Here is a 19,664-nt window from a genome sequence, read left to right as displayed (position 1 = left end):
CATACATATACATTACTTCATAACGAGAATTCAAAAAATAGTTTGTGTTTATGGTTTTAATGGAGTTTTTTCTTATTCGAAAATGAGAATTTTTGCAATTTTATAAAACTGATTTTTCAGTGTTTCATGATTCACATCTAACTAGGATTGAACCCGCGGTAAACCGCGGAACGATTTAATCATATTGTATTTTTAATATATATATTTAAAAATTTTTAAAGTCTTTATTGGAATGGTACAATATTCATTTTTCTGTCATGTGTTGGTGTATTTTGTAGTTCATATAATAAATATGGATAGAATTTGTAACTTAGTTCATCCCAAACTATGGTTATAAATATATAGTATAAGAAAAAAGTTAAAATTTTTAGTGTTGGTGTAATAGTTTAACCCCGTTAGGCTAGATCTATCCCGCAACAGATTTAAAGATTTTTAACCCAATGAAAATTATCCTACGATAGTATAAATAAAATATATTTATTTCTATTGAAATATTTAGATCTGTGTGCATCCGTCCAACACTTTTTAGTTTAATTAATAGGTCTAAATGTGGATACTAATTAACATGCAATACATCGCAGTACAAAATTTTCGGTTTACTATATTTTAGAAAATAAAAGATGATCATATATTTTGTTATTTAATGTCATTTACATTTTTAATCATGAAAACTATTACAATAGAAAAAGTAATGATAGTATATTTTAAAAAGTGATAACCATTTAAAATTATTAATTATGTAAAATCCTAGTGCTATTTGCAAAAAAAAAACACAAATTACATGACCCGTTTTTAAAAAAAGATCTTTTGATCGAGATCCGATTAAATATAAGAACAAAACATAAAATTAGCGATATTTAAAAAAAAAACATGATCTGAGTACAATATTTTTGGAAACCATATTTTTAACTCTCAACACTTGTAATAATTCTAGTCTAAGATTGAATCATAATATTTGTTATTTAACAATGGTACTTATAATTTAATTTATGTATCATAATACTTGTAAGTTTAATTTAAATGCTGATATTTAAATATGGTTTAATTTAGAATCTAAAAGGTAAAACATTTAGATATGATCTAGCTACCGCCAACAACAATTTAGGGTGACATTTGTTACATAATAATGATCTAATTTATAAGATTAAATATAAGATTTATTATATTTTGTGTTGGGGCGAAAACAAAATCAGCCGAACTGAGACGTCCAAAAATCACTTAAAATATGAATTTTCATCTAAAAAGTGGTCGTCAGGTCAGTTCATAGTTTGACAAAAAAAAGTTAGTCTTTTTGAGCTGCATGTTCTCATTACTTACAAAATTATTCAGATAAGTCTAAAATGAGATCCAATCTTATAAAATATGTGAAATTACTACTACATATATTAGTAAAATGATAAATATACTCAAACATTTGATTTAGAAATGCAATTTATCATCTTATCTTGTTTATCATATAACTAAATTCGTTATAAACATGGACTCACCAATGGTTAATATTATCATTGAGGATCCAAAGTATCTATGGTAGTGAAACAACAACAGTTAGGCTTTAGGTTAAATAAATAAAAATCTTACAAATGTACTTATGATGGTTTCTCAATAATAAAGTGTAGACATTTAGATGGGTATATTACTATATTGTCAGACTCACGCCCCAAACAAACATGCAGGTTGACTGAAATTAAAAGAGATGATGTCATTTTCCTGTCAATGAATGCTGCTACTTTGGCTGGTTCTCTCACTCTACTCGTCTCTCAAGTTCATAACGATCTGCCAACTCTCGCATAGAATGATAAGGAGGTCAGAGTGGATTCTAACCTCTAAATCTCAACATTTCATATAGAATCAGATGGTACATTCGAATATTAAATTCAAATTTTACTTGCATGACTTCTCCTATTGAATATCAAGAACCTGTTCATCAGATCCTTTTTCGCAGAAGCGTCAATTTTGTACCCTGAAAATAACATAACAGTAGGTTAGGTTTATGAACATGTATAATTAATGTGTATGTACGTATACAACAATATAAGATCTTTGCGAGTACCATGTCAAAGGTTTCACCAAACATTTTTTATATGTCTTCGAGGTATGAAGAACCCTGATTTGCACTTTTCACGAAGTCTTGTAAGGCTTGAACCCTGTCTCGGAGGAAGGTGTAGGATGCAGCCATTCCGAGGTATGTGTGTTCAAAGCTTGTATTTGAGAAATGGTGATTCAACGCTTGTATTTGAGAAATGGTGAATGTGTGATGATTTGTTCTATGCATTTCATGAGGATATTTATAGGTAATTGACACATTATTGTTTATGTTAGAATCGATAAATGATAGACTTCGTGTGCAAGCACAAAATCTTTGATACGATTAACAAAAAAGGATTATTCGCATAATTAGCATTGAATTAAGGGAAGTTTAGATTATTTGATACTAATTTTTAGAGATTTTGTGATATTACGATGCAATAATTTTAGGGATTGATTGAATGATGATTATGAAAAATTAAGGATGTTAGTAAGTAGTCGAATATATAGCATATTCTTTTTTTGGGTGGGCGAAATTTACGGTTTATTGGTAATCGATAATTAAAACAATTTGTAATGTTGGGCCAAAGTTTATTTGAAATTATTGTCCAATTGCCGGCCTTTTTGTTTGTTTTTTAAATAGGTGTTTGCTATTTCCGCGTAGCCCAACTATCACAAATCCGGGTTTCTTTTAAAAAAGCGCGGATCCCCTCAGAAACGGGTCGGGTAATGTCGCAAATATGATTTCAGACAATTGTACCCTTCCCGATTTCCAGAAACGCTTTCCTTTTTGTGAAATTGAGTGGCAATTGCTGTAAATACCGTGATGATTTCAGTCATTTTTAAAAATGAAACTCCTCTTTTAATTATAAGAAGATTTGTACTGTTTTACATTCAATGTATGATGATTAACGAAGAATGACACATCTTTTGCATATTTTTTACCATTTGACATTTTTAATTATCTACGCGTTGAAATTATTATTTTTAAAAGATAAATAATTCTATAAAATTTTATTCTATTATTTTGTTTTTTTTTTTTTTAAATAAACGAAAATTCTCATTTTTGAGGAAAAGGAAATAAAAGAAAGAACAAAAGTTCTCTCAAATTAAGAAACCCTGGTAGATTGGTTTTTGAACCCATATGTCCGCTTCAATTCAATTTTGAGTGTAACAACTAACCGGACATTATAATTTGGACCGGTTTAGCCCATAGTGCCGTTTGACATCCCTAGCGCCTATCTAAGTATTATCAATCTATATATATAAAGTTGGCTTTTCTCTCTTCTCCTTCCTCCACCTCATCACTTTTTATTTTTAATTTTAATAAATTAATTCAAAATATCAAAGAACATTAAATCTAAAGTTAATACATCAATTAATTCACTTATGTGTGTAATATTTTTATTATTATTAAAAGTAATCATTTAAAATAATTCAAAACTAAAATATAAACCAGAAACAAATTGAAAAATACAACAAAAAAAAGTCAAAGTAAAATATGAATAATGATTACATATTGTGTAATGTTTTGATTATTATTAAAAACAACCATATATTTAAAATAATTCAAAAATTAAATATAAACCAAAACAAAATGAAAAAAAAAATACAACAAAAACATATCAAAGTAAAATATGAATAATGATTAAACAAAAATATATAAAAAGAATTAATCAAGTGCTCAAAAATTAAGATAATGTATATATTTAAGAGAAATGCAAAAGATTATTTGAAATAAAACATATTAAATATAACTTATTCTGAACATCACACACACAAAAAAAATAGTGAAAATTACTAAGAAGGAATTTGAAAAAGTTATTTGTAAAAACCAAATACGATGGTAGTGGTAGATTGTAAAATTTTAATTAAAATTAAAAAAAAAATCTATTTTCAGATAAATACATAGATTTAAAAGTTAGAGTAATCTTATAATTTAGTAGATTAGGAGAATCAAAAAAAAAAACATTGTATAAACCATCGTAGACTATATATATTTTAAAGTAAAAAGGTTATATATGTCAACATAATTTTTCTTTTGTCAAACAGTTAAGGTAAAATGTAATATTTGATGTTATAATATGATGTTTACAGATAAAAACGAGTCAAATTATGAGTTTTATTACTACGAAGCAAAGCTTACATGTAGTAGTATATAACCCTGTTCAAGAAACTTTGCGAGAAAGAGTGGGTATATTATCTAAAAAAATTTACGTCTTTGTTAGTAAATAATAATCACTCAACCGATAAAAAAGTATTGGAAGATGAAAAATAGTTATAATATGTCTTCATAATCAATATTTCATAAGTGAGATAATAGAATGTGAAAAGAGAATAGATGCAAGAGATGACGAATGTATACCGAAAAGTAAAGAAAGAGTTAATTGTGAAAACATGTTAAAATAAATAGATAAGTTATATATCACTTAATAAAATAAAACTGATATCTATATAGATTTATATTTTCATACTGAAAAATTATAATTATATTCAACGGTTAGTATTAATAATTAAAATAATTGTAGTCCCGCACAACGTGCGGGTAATAAATCTAGACCCACCTGCCACCTCAGATGCCACGTCAGCCACTTCTTTTTAAATTTTGTGGGCTTTACAGATTTTAATAAGCCCTTTAAACAATCATACAAATGACAAACTGATCAACTAAATTTCATCCAAAATCTGTAGGTCCAACACTATTTCATTCAAAGTCTCTAGACCCATCACTATTTTAAATCCTATAAATTCAATTTTTTATTTTAAAATATTCATTTAGTGCATATTTTTGTTAATTATAATTAATCGAAAGTTTAAATAAAAAAATAATTATATAAAATAAATTAAATGTTAAAATAAGAAAACAATACTATAATTTTTCATTAGTAGTAATAATATAATTAAAAATTTATATTAAACTAATCATAATTTAAAATTTAAAATATCAAAACAAGGCAATCAAAGCAACACTTTCAAAGAATCAAGGAAACACAACTAGAAATCAATTAAAATTATTTGGCAGCACTTCACAAATCCATCACCAAAGACAAAGACGCAAAGAGATGTACACTCATTTAATAAACTAAAAAGATTCATATATATGAATACCACAATCTGATAACCGTAACACAAAATTATATAAAAAAGACAACCGAGAAAATAAAAAACAATCCGGACTTTATAAAATTACAGCAGATAAACAAGAAAAATAATTTTCCCCAAAACACAACTCACATCGAATCGAAAAAATCACTCACAGGACAAGCGGAAAAAAAATTACAACCAAGAACACAAAACAACTCACAACTTAACTAGGAAACCTAAAGAAGCCAACATATTTTCATATAAACAAATTTGCAACCCAATTGACATTCACCTTTAACAAAATCAACAGGGGGATAACCAAATATCCCCAACAGATGCGAAGCGAGCAAGGAATCAACCAAAACGCAAACCCAAAAAAAAAAAGAATATTCAAGGGAAAACGATTACGATAGGAATGAATGAAAAAATGATTACGAGCATCAAAGATATAAGTTCAATCCTCCAACAGATCTCTAGATCAGAAAATTGCTCTTCTCCTATCCGTTCACGAGGACATCGGATTTTGAAAAAAAACAAATCAATTTCAACTCAATAACATACAAATAATGGCCCAATAAATCCACAAATTATAAGCCTTACAGAGAAATTAGGCACCGAATGAAACAAACAAAAATAGCATAGAAAAGAGGAATGTAAGTTATTGATTTTATTTATTTTTCTTAATAAAACCCACAATCTTTTTCATTCCAAACACTAAAACATTGGCAAAAAAATTATTCCAACATTTTACAAAATACATATGAAATATCAAATAACAATCCAACCACAAAATAAAAAATAATAATAAATTAATGACAACTAACAGCTACAGCAAAACAACAACTTCAACTAAACAATGTTAACTTCTAATAATAACTAGATAATATCCAGCGCATTTGCACGGGTTGTTGTGTTAGTTATGTTAATTTATATGTATTTTAAAAATTTTCATTAAAAAATACATATATAACAAACAAATTTCCTAAGTGTCAATAATTCACTTTATTTATTCAAATCATAAAATTTTACTATGATATTCAAAATTTGCCTAAAACATTCAATAATTAAATTGCAAAATTAATTTTTGAAATATCAATTAAATATATTTCCTATAAAATCATATGAGACACAGTTTAAAATCCCAAATATTAATTTAAATTTTAATCTCTTTTATATTCACCTTAATTTAAGCTATACTGCTAGGTTAAATTCTAATGATTTGCTCTTTGTACTAAAATTTTGGAAGTGGAATATCAAATTTTTTATTATATAGAAAATCATTAAATTACAAAATTTTGAATTAAAGAAACATTGTAATGATCTTTATATAATTATATTTTGGATCACAAGAACTAAATATAATGATGAGTATACTAATTCTCAAAAACAAATTGGAGGTAAGAGAGAGTTAAAATTTTTGATTTAATAATTCTATTATTATAGTTAATTTTGTTAAAACATTGCATACTTTTAAAATAAAATATATATACATGTATGAAGATGATTTCTTTAGATTGATTCCCTCATTGGATTTTCATTGAAATTAGTGTTGTTGAATCTGCATCAATAATTGTATTTTTACAGCCACCAAATTTGTATTATACATATGTAATTGAAAATAGTAAGAAGAGAAAGAAGTAAGGAAGAAATACATTAAAAAAAAATAAATAAATAAAATTGAACAAAATATATGAGAATTCCAGCAAAATATATAATCACACTCTTACCATGAGTTTTGAATTCATGCAAAAACATAAACAAAACAAATAAAATATTTAGAGTTTGTGATATGGTGGATGATGATGTGAGAATGATTATTTATAGGATTTCAAGGATAGAAGTTACATTTTTAAAATAATTTAATTAGAGTATTTACAATTATAATTTATAGTGTGTTTGAGTGATGATGAATGGAAAAGTCAACTATATATATTAAAGTGAATTAATTATGTCCCTAGACTCATTTTTACACATTGACCGTTTGAAAGGAATATGAACATCTAATTCTCAAATAAACTTGATTTTTTTGTTAAAACCAACATATGTGAATTTAAATTTAATTATGGAAAATTAAAAAAAATGAATAAATTAGAAAGGCAAGAAATATAAAAGAAATATTTTATTTTTATACAAACATAATAAAAATTGAAAACAATGTTAAATATATATAATACTATCTGAATTTAAATATAGAATCAAACTCTTACAACACATATGAGATATAACAACATTTGATATTGGTGGGAGATGAGAAGAGAATGATATTTCGTTTGGTTTTTTGTAATCCATACAACAAAAGCAAGAAATCAAAAACAAAACAAAAACTAAAAATGATTTGATGTATTGTAAAAGAGAATGAGAAAAATGGAAGAGAATGAGAGAACATGAAAATGTGAAAGTAAAAGAATGCTAATATGAGAGAATGAAATAATGCTTATTTATATAATAAGAATGGATGGAAGTTACAAAAGAAAAGTGTGTATAATTATAATTAATTGTGTTTGAATAAAATTGAATGGTGGAATATGATTAATGCATAATTTCTTTTATTTCAGTTATGATTTTATTTTAATGTGTGAGTTAATTGGGTATTAAATATTATTTAAAGCAAATAAAAAATAAATAAATTAGAAAGCATTAAGTGAAATCAACCAATGAGGAGAGACTAAAACCTTACTTTTATGTATATGATTTTTTAAAAAAGCATTATAATCACACAAGATGATCTCAATTTTTCCTTTAAAAACAGCAAACTAAATTATACTTACTGCAAAACATATTATTAAAATATCCAACAAAACAATATAAGAAACCAAAATTAAATACAAAAACAAAAACAAAAACCAAAAAAAAAAATATATTCAACAAAAGTTGGAATACACCTTAATATCGATTGCTAGTATATATATATTAGTCTTGCGAGAAAGGCAGAACAATCAATTCAATCGGTAAACGAAAAGGTTGAAGCTTTTACCCCTTTGTAAGTTTCGTGGAACCTCATTGTTTAATTGCATATTGTAGGATTTGAATCTTCTATGATCTCTGTTCCTTTATGATTTCCTCTCGGTTTCTTACAAGCGCTTAAATTGTTGTTCTTTTGAGTTTCCACTAGATTATAGCTAGACAGGTTTTGTAATGAGGCTGTTGTAGTAGTTTGACACTAATCGGCTTTCTCGTGTTACTCTAGCTCGATTCAGTTTTTTTAAAAAGGGATCAAGCTTGAACCTTTAGCTTTTGTAACCTTATTATTTTTCTGAAACTTCGTATTAATTCAGCTTCATCGTCTAGTAATTGTGAAATCTGTCTTTCATGGTTTGTGGAACTTCTCTCTGGTTATTATTATAACATTCAAACACTTTTGAGCTCTCGCTAGGTTTTATAAATATCCAATTTTGTTTGTTGGGTGCGTTATGGCTTTTATCCAGCAGTTAAATCACTCTTAGCTGACTTCAATGTCTCAGGCACTTACTACTTTTAAGGAAGAGATTGCTTCTGTCTCTCTATGGATACCAGAAAGTTGGATACTGGCTCCGAAGATGCAATCAGCTGGCTCCCTCATGAGGTTCTAGGCGACATCTTGTCCAGAGTTCCGACCAAACTGGCTGCTTCAACATCTGTTCTCTCGAAAAAGTGGAGGGATATGTTTGCATTGGTGCACAATCTCGATTTTGATAATTCCGTCTTCCTGCAACCGGAAGATGGTAAGCGAGAGAGGGACGAGGTCCGGGAGTGCTTCAGGAACTTTGTCGATAGAACACTGGCTTTGCAATGCGCTTCTCCGCTCAAGAAATTCTCTCTAAAATATCACATTGGCGATGACAGTGAGATGGATCATATGTACCCCTCGATACGTAATGCCGTAGAGCGTGTTGTAGTGGAGCTTGACGTTAGTATTGAGCCTACCTATGGTGTCATCTTGCTGCCTTATGAGTTCTTCATGAGCAAGACATTGGTTAAGCTGACACTGGGGACACGAGTTTCTTTTGGAAAGTTTCCCTCAGATTTGTCTCTTCCAGCACTTAAGAGTCTCATCTTGGACTCGGTCATTTTCGAATATGAAGATCTGTGTCATGTGCTTCTTCCTGGTTGTCCGGTGCTCGAGGATTTAGTCGTACGTCACAAGTACTTCGAAGCACTCCCATACTGCATCTCGAGTCGGAGCATCAAGAAGCTATCAGTTCACTACGATTGTGAGCTTGAACTTGGTCCCTATAGTATTATGTCATTTGACGCCCCAAGTCTTGTGTCCTTGGACTACTCCGATTATGCCTTGGCTATATACGAACAAGTTAACTTGGCTTCCCTAGTGGAAGCTAAGCTGGATATTCGTTATTCTAAAAGAATCGAGAGGCCTGATGTATCAAGTCTCATTGAAGGGATATGCAACGTGGAGACCCTGCATCTTTCTCCCGGTTCTGTTGATGTAAGTTTGCCACTTTCTTTCTTTCTTTGCAACTTTGTAAAGAGCTTGGACATTCTCTCTAAGTGTGTGTGTGTGTGTTTCAGGTGATTTCTCGATGTGTTAAACGTGGAATAATTCTACCGTTGTTCAACAATCTGGTAAGCTTGTCTTTTGGGAGTAAGAATAATGAAGGTTGGGAACTGCTGCCATATCTGCTTGAGCAGTGTCCAAAGCTGGAAACTCTAATCATCCAGGTATATATATCATTAGCAAAACCCATGAAACGTATAGTATATATATAAAGAGAGACAGAGATAGGGACTTAGTGGTTGATCCCTTACACATGCTACTTCTCCAGGGGCTGGATAGTTACAGAGGGGATGTGACCATTCATCCATCCCAGGTGAAGGTGTTGCGTGTTCTTGGTTATGGAGGAACCGCTAAAGAGTTGGAAGACTTGAAGAAATTGATTGGTGAGTCGGAATGCCTTGAAGTGGTGCAAGTGGAGGTTGTGCAAGGTGCTGTGGAAGATGGTGGTGTTATATCGCAAACATACAACGATCTAAGGAGGCTCCTTGGTGTTTCACTCCCATCCAAGTGCAAGATCATGGTCGCATAATTCAACTCCACCAGAATCTTCAACAACCTTCAAAGAAAAAACAAGTAGTAGTCATGCATAGCAACACTTGAGAAAACGGATAGACATCATATTTATATTTGAGAACAGCAATGTTTTTACCATCATTTTTTCTAGAACACTTATAATGATATGCTTTGAACTTTTAAATCGTATTTATATATCCAATTATATGATTTTTGGAGTTTAATTGGGTAGTAATCCCGGATATAATTTGTTGGTAGACCGAGCTAAACGTCAGCTCAAGCGAGACGGCGGCGTTTCGTATAATTCTGGTTTGTTTCTTTGTCTCTTTAGCCGTGATTCCAAGTCTATTAATTAAATTACTCTTAAAAGTCTAATAATTATTTTGCACTAATGAAATTAAGAAAAATATTACAAAGAAAAAATATCAAAACTTCCACAAATTTGTATAGATTTTAATAAATAATTTTACTTTCAATAAAATGGGTGAGTGTTTAATTTTATAAAGATTTTGAAATAATAGACAATAAATTAATAAATATATATAATATTGAAAAACAAATTATTTATTATTTGTAATTAAAAAACCCCATGCTTTTTCTTCTTCTTCTTCTTCTAAATTGAGTATTATGGGGGAAGTTTTGAACAACAAACTGAAAACTCCAAGGCTTTGGAGAGAGAGAGTGACGAACAAAACAAACAAAATTGATAAATCGAACTTAAAATTTTAAAACTTTAGTTAAAAAAATCGTCTCGCGATATATTGTAATTTAAAATCTAGTATGTAAAATGTCTTCAAACATTAATGTGTTAGATTGATTATAAGGTTTATTTTATTCATTGAAAGACTCTGGCTGAGACAAAGTGTGTCCTTTGATGATCTTTCAAGTGTCGTTGTTTTAAGCAAAAAGACGATCGTAAATAAGAAAGAGGCACAATCCGGTTTATTTAGGGTTATTTCTTTAAACAACAACAAAATCAATCTCTCAATTTCTCACTTCTTCTCCTATCGATTAGAAGAAACTCTCGCAAATTTCACTCTCTTCGATTAGATGATGGAGCAACAAGAACAGATCATTGCTTCCACACGCACTGATCTACAGTGTTGTCTATGGGATTGCAAGTGGTCCTCTCTCCCAACGAGTTTTCCTGTTAATACCTTCCTAGCTACTGACAGTTGCTGGTGAAGCCTATGAAAATGCAGCGGTAGTTATCGGTGGATATGGGGACACTGAACAATATCTCAATTATTTATTTATATTAGCCTCCACTTCTTTTATTTTTAGAAATTTAAATATACAGGCGGACGCTTTGGCGCGCAAGGCGCGTACAACTCCATATCATGTTTAGTAATCATTTAAATAGATGATAAATAGTATGCAAAAGTACAATACAATATCTTATTTTTGATTCTTTTTTAAAAAAAGAAACTATTAATTTTTTCCCTGTTTTGAATATCATTTACGTTGTTTAAACTTTTGTTTTTATATGTTGGTGTTGGTTATAAGATACATCTAACAAATGACGGACAAAAATCCACCTTGATTTTAAAAGTTTTAAATTAATATTAAGATATACTCCTAATACTTCCATTCAAAACTACTTCTCCCTAAAAAAACAAAGCTTTTCAAAATTATGGGTAAAGAATATACAAAATAACCTTTATATGTGTGTAAAACTTTATAAATACCTTATAAAATCTTATAAGTTTTATACACATATTATCTTATCATCTCCATACCATTTATTTATGTTTTTGGTCTAGATATAGATTTTAGATTTTATCAAAACTAATTAAGTTTTATAACTATTATGTAATATTCTATATATATATATTAGATCATTTGATATTTTTTAAAAAAATATATTTTGGATTTAAAAAACAACTTTGAGACCAAAAATGATGTGCTTTGAACTTTCAAATCGTATTTATATCCAATTATATGATTTCTGGAGTTTAATTGGGTAGCAATCCCGGATATAATTTGTTTGTAAACCGAGCTAAACCGATGGTATACCTATTAATTAAATTACTCATATAAGACTCAATCGAAACGGCGCCGTTTCATAGTTCACCGTTTGTTTCTTCTTCTTCAGCCGCAATTCCAAAGGATTTTAGTTAGTCCGGCCGGAAAGGTTTGATAGTTTCCTGGGATTTAAACCTATGGAGTTGGAGTTTGAATCAAGGTATGAGATCAATCGTACTGCAGAGTTCATTATCAGCAAAAGCTTCACCAGAATTGCTTTACAGGTACCTAATTCTCGTTTCTGAATTTTTGTTTCTTTGCTAAAATTGTTAAATTTAATGAATCTGGGGATGATAAAGCTTACTTTTTTTTTACTTTTTCTGATAGTTTCCGGATGAGTTGTTAAAGGAATCAACTAAGGTCGTGAGTGCTCTTAAGAGCAAAACTCGTTTGCTTACTGACAGAGAAGTCAGGTTCTTTGTTATGGCGGACACAACTTACGGTAGTTGCTGCATTGATGAAGTTGGAGCTTTGCATATTGACGCAGACTGTGTTGTTCATTACGGTCAAACATGTCTAAGCCCGTGAGTCAATTTACCCTGTTCTTGATTTGTGTAATTGCTGTGACTTCCCTTGTTGTGAAGTGTTTATGTTTTGTTGCAGGACATCGGTTCTTCCAGCATTCTTCGTTTTCGGGAAAGCTTCGATCAACGTCTCAAGCTGCGTTAAGCATCTGATAGATTATGCGTCTAAGAGCGTTAAGCCTATTATGGTATGTGAAGCTAGCTAGTTTATCTTTATTATTATTATGAAATAGTGATAAAAGTGTTCTGTTTTCTCCATCATTGAACTTTGTGTGTTTCAGATTCTTTATGGACTAGAATACGCCCATATGATTCCGCATATCCGAGAAGAATTAGGATTGTCAAAGACCGAATCTCATCAGTTGAAGTTCTCTGTAGCCAATGTCTTGTGCTCATTTATTAGTCAATCCAAAGACCCTAGAGAGTCCATGGAGCATCCGAGACCATATAGTGATAGCTTATCCTCATCTAGAAACTATAGACTGGGAGGGCTAACTTGGGACTTGCCAGAAGGAAGCAACATCGAGGACTATCTACTTTTCTGGATCGGTTCTGACAGTTCAGCTTTCGCCAATGTAGTACTCACCTTCAATGGTTGTGACATAGGTATATAAATATATATATGGCTTTATCCATGGAAATCTCTTGATCTAGTTCTTGGTTATGTCAAACGTTTGAGTAACTTACTACAGTCCATTTTCTTAAACAAAATATCTAATTGATTGACAAATACCATGAGAATAGCTTATTTTCTTGGTTATGTTTTGTTTGTTTGTTAATCTTAGTCAGATATGATGCTGAAGAAGATTCTTTGGTGACGGAATTTTATCAACAAAGAAGGATACTTCAGCGACGGTATACTCAGCAGACGTCACAAAAATATCAAAATTCGTCAATTCTTATAATCTTTTCTTTATCATCTCTGTGGATTTGTATTTGTAGTCCTCACTCAGAGTTATGTTTTCCAGATATTACTTGGTGGAAAAAGCCAAGGATGCGAATATTATTGGTATTTTGGTAGGGACTCTTGGTGTTGGTAAGTTCCCGTTCTTATGCATTTGTGATGTCAAGGTTGATGAGTTTTTCATTGNTGAATGTCTAATATCACATGGCATTGGATGCAGCTGGTTACCTTCATATGATTCACCATATGCAAGCACTCATATCTGCAGCTGGCAAAAAATCTTACATTCTTGCCATGGGACGACCTAATCCGGCCAAACTCGCAAACTTCCCCGAGGTAAGTTAAACAAGTGAAATATGTCATTTTAGCTGTTAATTATTACAAGTGAGATATGTCAAGTGAGTTAGTGTCTTTTCTTTCCTGTGTTTGTCTCTTAGTGCGATGTATTCATCTACATCTCATGTGCCCAAACCGCTCTTTTAGATAGCAAAGAGTTCATGTCCCCTGTCATAACTCCGTTCGAAGCCAATCTTGCTTTTAGCAGGTACGTACATAGGGGAAATTAGTATATGCAGGAATCTTTTAGAGTTTTTGAATTCGATCCACGAGTTCCTTAATCGACGTCTTTTGTGTTTCTGTTTTCCACAGAGGGAGTGAATGGACTGGTGCATACCTAATGCAATTCCAAGACGTGATCAACTCTGTAAAATTAGAATCAGAAGCACATAGCGAATCAGAGGAGCCACGGTTCTCCTTCTTTCAGGGTGGTTACGTAGAAGATCACAAGACAAACGGTACAATGGAAGCTCAATACAGTTTTCTAATCGACAAAAGCCATAATTATCATTCATTGAGGTTAACAAACATTGTGCTACTTGTTGCAGATCAAGCTAAGAATGGAGAAGAAGACACAGGAGAGACAATGGCATTGGTACAAACTGCAGAGAAAGCATTGCAATTGAAAGGCAATGATCATAACTTGCTCACTAAACAAACCACTGCAAAATCAGGACCCGAGTATTTCCTCAGCCGTGCTTATCGCGGTTTGGAGATAAATAGTGATAATACTTCGCCGGAGCCTTACATAGTCGGGAGAAGCGGGAAGGCGTCAGGGTATAAGCACGAGTAGTAACTCCAAGAAGTAATTGTGTACTATTTCAGAAAGATAGATTTGTGTACTATTTCAGAAACTAATTTTTTTATTTGTTCATTTAAAAAATACGTACAACGTACGTGAAAACATAACAGTAAAGTAGAAAGTAGCTTGAGAGCTGTTTTATTTATATCTTTTTATTTATTTTTTTAGATTTTAATTTTAAGATTGATGAGGACGAAGGTAGACACCGAGTTCATGAAGGTAATGAATCCCAGATTTGCCATGGAAGCCGACGATCGGGCGTTTGTCTATATCGCCATATGTGGCCCGTAGTTCTTCAATTTCTGGGTCGTTTGCCTCGACTCCGAACTTAATGATTCGCTTGCTCGTCTCGAACTCAATCTTCCTCACACAATTTGTGATATATGCTACCACGGTGTGGATGTATTCGTCTTCAGCTAGCGAAAACTACCAAAAATAAAATCATGAATATTTGGAATACAACCAAAAAAAAAAATGATCAAGAAAAAAAAGATTAATCTGCAAGCAAAACCTCTTTTGTTACGGACCACGCGTCTGGATTACTCCTCCCGAAATCGTCAGGCAATACAAAACGCTTCCCGTGATCAGGACCTTTTACAAGAGCTTTGTTGCCGTCGATATAGTCAAACTGAACCAAGGTGATACCACTGCCATTGTGACTTGCTTTTATCTTCCTAACCTTTACGTAGGCCCCATCGTCCCACTCGGTTCCAGTCTGAGCAACAAAGCTCGAAGTATATCGAGCATGACGATATGCCATTGTTTTCTTCCTGAAAAATTCAAATACGAACACAGTTACGTACGGCGCAATCATAGTAATGGTCACTGGTACTGGTGATCAACTACGTACTGTCTTTATTTACTTAAAAAGATATATAACCAATTAAAAAAAATATATATATATATATATATATACAAGATAGCTTTTAATAAAGATTAGAGACTTAATACGGAAATTTTTTTTAAATGATGGTCAAAACAAAAAGAAGAGATCAAAACTGTATTTTGTGAATTTTGAGTTTTCTTAGATCTGATTCAAGCCTTCAATGTTAGAATAGGAATATAGAATATTTCCTTTATGTCGATAATGTCAAGTCTGTAACTATATTGCTTGGAGGCTACTCCTCTTGTACATATATAAGGTCTGCCTCATTAATAGAATTCTCTACGGAGTTTAATAAGTTTACATGGTATCAGAGCTAACCCTAGCTAACCCTATTCTCGGTTACTAGAACTCGATCCATCTCCGCACTTTTCTTCTTCTTCTTCTTCCGCCAAACTCTCTTTCTCTCTCTCGTTTTCTCTCTCTACCCTTTTCTTCCTCTTTTTTGTTCTCTTTCTTCTCCCACACGATGACACTCTCAGAATCATCGACCCCCACAACCACGGACAAACCGTTTGGTATTAGCCAGATCCGTGCCCATGTTCCCGTGATCCTTGATCTCAACAAACACAACTATGACACTTGACGTGAGATCTTTGAAACCCACTGTACTAGTTTCGGCGTGATCGGTCTTCTTGACGGTTCGGAAAAATCCACACCCGAAACCGAGAAACAATGGAAGGAACGTGATGGCTTGGTCAAGATGTGGATCTATGGCACTATGTCTGAAGACTTACTTGACACGATCTTGAAGGCGAAATCGCAAGCCCGTGACCTATGGCTTCAGCTCGAGTCGCTCTTCCATGACAACAAAGAAGCTCAAATCCTCCAATTTGAAAACGAGATTCGTACGCTTGAGATTGGTGACAGAACTGTTCAACAATATTGTCACAAACTCAAGTCGTTATCCGATCTTCTCTCCAATCTCGATTCTCCGATCTCTGACCGTATGTTGGTGATGCATATGTTGAACGGCTTATCTGACAAGTTTGATAGTATAATCAACGTGATCAAGCATCAAACACCGTTCCCGTCATTTACCAAAGCTCGCTCAATGTTAAGTATGGAAGAGGACCGTCTCAACAAACTCGTCAAACCGGCATCGCGTCACACTGATCACTCTTCTTCACCGGATGTACTATACACGGACACCAACTCTCACCAACGATCTGCTCCTCCACAAGGTTCTGACAATCACAACGGTGGTAACTATGGACGCAATGGCCGCGGACGTGGTAGAGGCGGTCGCAACAACAGAGGACGTGGACGCTTTAACAACTCCAACAACTCTTGGTCTAACAACGGAACATGGCCACCAAACAACCCATGGCCATATCCTCCGCCATGGGCTTCGGGTCCGTATGGTTGGTCTTACCCGTCACCATACCAGCCTAGCTACGCCGCCAGTCCACCACCGTCCTCTCTGCCGTACACTCCACATCACCATCCAGCTCACTCACGCAGCATTCTTGGGTCACACCCGCAACAACATATACGAGGCGAAGCTCACTTAACGCATCTCGCCAACCCCACTCCATCCATTGGCGAATCCTCTGCTTATCTTCCCTCTGCATTATCAAGTGCGATCAGCTCCATGAGCATTCAAGACCCCTCTGAGTCAAGCTGGTACATGGACACCGGTGCAACGAACCACGTCACGGCTAAGCCAGGTACGCTACGTCCCCCTTTTAATAAGAGCACCATTCCCTCTCTTACAGTTGGTAATGGGTCTTCTGCCCTTGTTACTCACACCAGACACACTGTCATACCATCTTCATCTCGTCCTCTCCACCTTCGTGATGTTCTTGTGTGTCCGTCTATTGTTAAGAACTTGGTTTCGGTTCGTCGCTTTGTTACTGACAATAAATGTACTGTTGAGTTTGACCCTTTTGGATTTTCTGTTAAGGATCTTCTCACACGGAACCGGCTTCTCCGATGTGATAGTAGTGGCCATCTCTACACGGTTACGCCACCCACTCTCATGTCTCCTCAAGCGCTCACCGTCTCCACCGTTGATGGCTCTCTCTGGCACCGTCGTCTTGGTCATCCGGGCATATCTACGCTTTCTTCTCTAGCTTCTTTGGGTTTTATTTCATTTCGTAAGGCTGACTTGACAAATTTGTGTCATGCATGTCAATTGGGAAAACACACTCGTCTCCCTTTCTTTAAATCTACTTCTATTGTTCGTGAACCATTTGAAATCATTCATACCGACATTTTTACATCTCCAATTCCTACTTCTAGCGGGCTTCGATATTATGTTTTATTTGTTGATGATTTCACTCACTTTGTATAGGTTTATCCACTTCGACACAAAAGCGATGTTTTTGGGAAATTTCTTCTTTTTTCAGCGTATGTCCGGATGCACTTTCAGCGTGAGATCAAGTTTCTCCAATGTGATAACGGTGGTGAATATGATAATCGACAATTCCATGATCACATGTCCACCACGGGTACTCGTTTTCGTTTCTCATGTCCGTATACGTCCCAGCAAAATGGCAAAGCTGAACGCATGATTCGCACGCTCAACAATCTTGTCCGCACTTTGTTGGTTCAAGCCTCAATGCCGCTGATTTATTGGGCTGAAGCACTCCTTACTGCCGCTTACACTCTAAACCGTCTCCCGTCTTCGGCGATAAACAGTGAGATTCCGTTTGTTAAGTTATACCACTCACCGGTTCCGTTTCACCATTTTCGTGTGTTTGGTTCTCTGTGCTATCTGAATCTCACCTCCACGACACCACATAAACTCGCTCCAAGGTCGACTCCTTGTGTTTTTCTCGGCTATCCAACCGATCATCGTGGTTTTCGCTGTCTTGATCGCCGTACCAATCGCATCATTCTCTCCCGCCATGTGATATTCGATGAGAATCAATTCCCATTTGCTATAAGCTCTACACCTTCTATTCCTCATGATCATGTGGCTGTCCCTCCACTAACGCGGTCCATCACTCCGTTACCGCCACCACAAACTGATCCGATACAGCCACTTGCCCCTGAACCACATCCTGCACCAGTCCCGGCACCGGTACCCGCAACAACACAAGCTCCTGCGTCTAGTTCTACCCACTCCATGACTACACGCAGTAAGAATGGCATTACCAAGCCTATTCAGCGCTTGTGTCTCCATACCGCGGCTGTCTCTCCCCTACCTGCTTCTCATATACAAGCGGCAAAAGACCCTAACTGGAATGGGGCTATGGAATGTGAATATAGTGCTCTTATTAAAACCGGGACGTGGTCACTTGTACCACGGCCCAAGCATGCTAATGTGGTTCGTTCTTTATGGTTGTACAGGCACAAATTTAATGCTGATGGGACGCTTGCTCGCTACAAAGCTCGGCTTGTTGCTAACGGAAAATCACAACAGGAAGGTGTCGATTGTGAAGAGACGTTCAGCCTGGTGGTGAAACCTACTACTATTTGTGCTGTTCTTCATGTCGCTACGACATGGAAGTGGCCGCTCCATCAACTCGATGTGCAAAACGCTTTTCTTCATGGTGATCTCAAGGAAACTGTTTATATGCACCAACCGCCAGGCTTTCGTGATCCTGACAAACCTGATCATGTCTGTCTTCTCCGGCGGTCCCTCTATGGTCTCAAACAAGCCCCTCGCGCTTGGAACGAGCGGTTCTCTACGTATGCACGCCGTATTGGTTTTATTCAGAGCATTGCGGATCCGTCGTTGTTCGTCATGGCTCGAGGTCGTGATTTTGCGTATCTCCTATTGTACGTTGACGACATTCTGCTTACTGCCTCATCTCCGTCACTCGTCCAATCCATCATCAAGGCCCTTAGCAACGAGTTTGCTATGACTGATCTTGGTCGACTACATCACTTTCTCGGTATCACTTTTACTCATAACTCCTTTGGTTTGTTTCTTCAACAACAGAACTATGCTGCTGATATTCTTCACCGCGCTAAGATGACGAATTGCAAACCATGCCTCACACCGGTTGATATGCAGTCAAAGCTTGCTGAAGCGGTTGGTGATGCGGTTGATGATCCTACCTTATATCGTAGTCTTGCTGGAGCATTACAATATCTCACTATAACTCGTCCTGACATATCCTATG

At 34.2% G+C, this 19,664-nt stretch overlaps 3 protein-coding genes across 3 annotated transcripts in view; 2 read left to right on the top strand and 1 right to left on the bottom strand.

Moving 5' to 3' along the window:
* Window positions 8,936-9,619, top strand: LOC104789787 (F-box/LRR-repeat protein At3g60040-like). Its single transcript, XM_019245439.1, has one exon. It carries the CDS (start codon window positions 8,936-8,938, stop codon window positions 9,617-9,619), a length of 684 nt encoding a protein of 227 aa, XP_019100984.1.
* On the top strand, window positions 12,277-14,850 carry LOC104788211 (diphthamide biosynthesis protein 2-like). Its single transcript, XM_010513926.2, has 10 exons — window positions 12,277-12,363; window positions 12,467-12,663; window positions 12,743-12,851; window positions 12,945-13,269; window positions 13,449-13,518; window positions 13,632-13,699; window positions 13,788-13,903; window positions 14,005-14,111; window positions 14,216-14,361; window positions 14,452-14,850. The coding sequence occupies exons 1-10, from the start codon at window positions 12,277-12,279 to the stop codon at window positions 14,694-14,696; spliced, it is 1,470 nt and encodes a 489-aa protein (XP_010512228.1). The 3' UTR covers window positions 14,697-14,850.
* The window catches only part of LOC104788210 (jacalin-related lectin 39-like), a 9,092-nt gene continuing 4,243 nt past the window's right edge, over window positions 14,816-19,664 (bottom strand). Inside the window, exons 2-3 of the mRNA XM_010513925.2 lie at window positions 15,217-15,475; window positions 14,816-15,131 (exon numbers count right to left, since the gene is read on the bottom strand). Coding sequence (XP_010512227.1) covers window positions 14,883-15,131; window positions 15,217-15,465 — 498 coding nt within the window. The 5' untranslated portion in view covers window positions 15,466-15,475 and the 3' untranslated portion in view covers window positions 14,816-14,882. The remainder of the gene's footprint in view (window positions 15,132-15,216; window positions 15,476-19,664) is intronic.

The sequence above is a fragment of the Camelina sativa genome, chromosome 5 (assembly GCF_000633955.1).
Source record: "Camelina sativa cultivar DH55 chromosome 5, Cs, whole genome shotgun sequence".
In the NCBI taxonomy this organism is placed as follows: domain Eukaryota; kingdom Viridiplantae; phylum Streptophyta; class Magnoliopsida; order Brassicales; family Brassicaceae; genus Camelina; species Camelina sativa.
The sequence above is the reverse complement of the archived record's forward strand: the minus strand, read 5'-3'. Positions and strand labels throughout refer to the sequence as shown.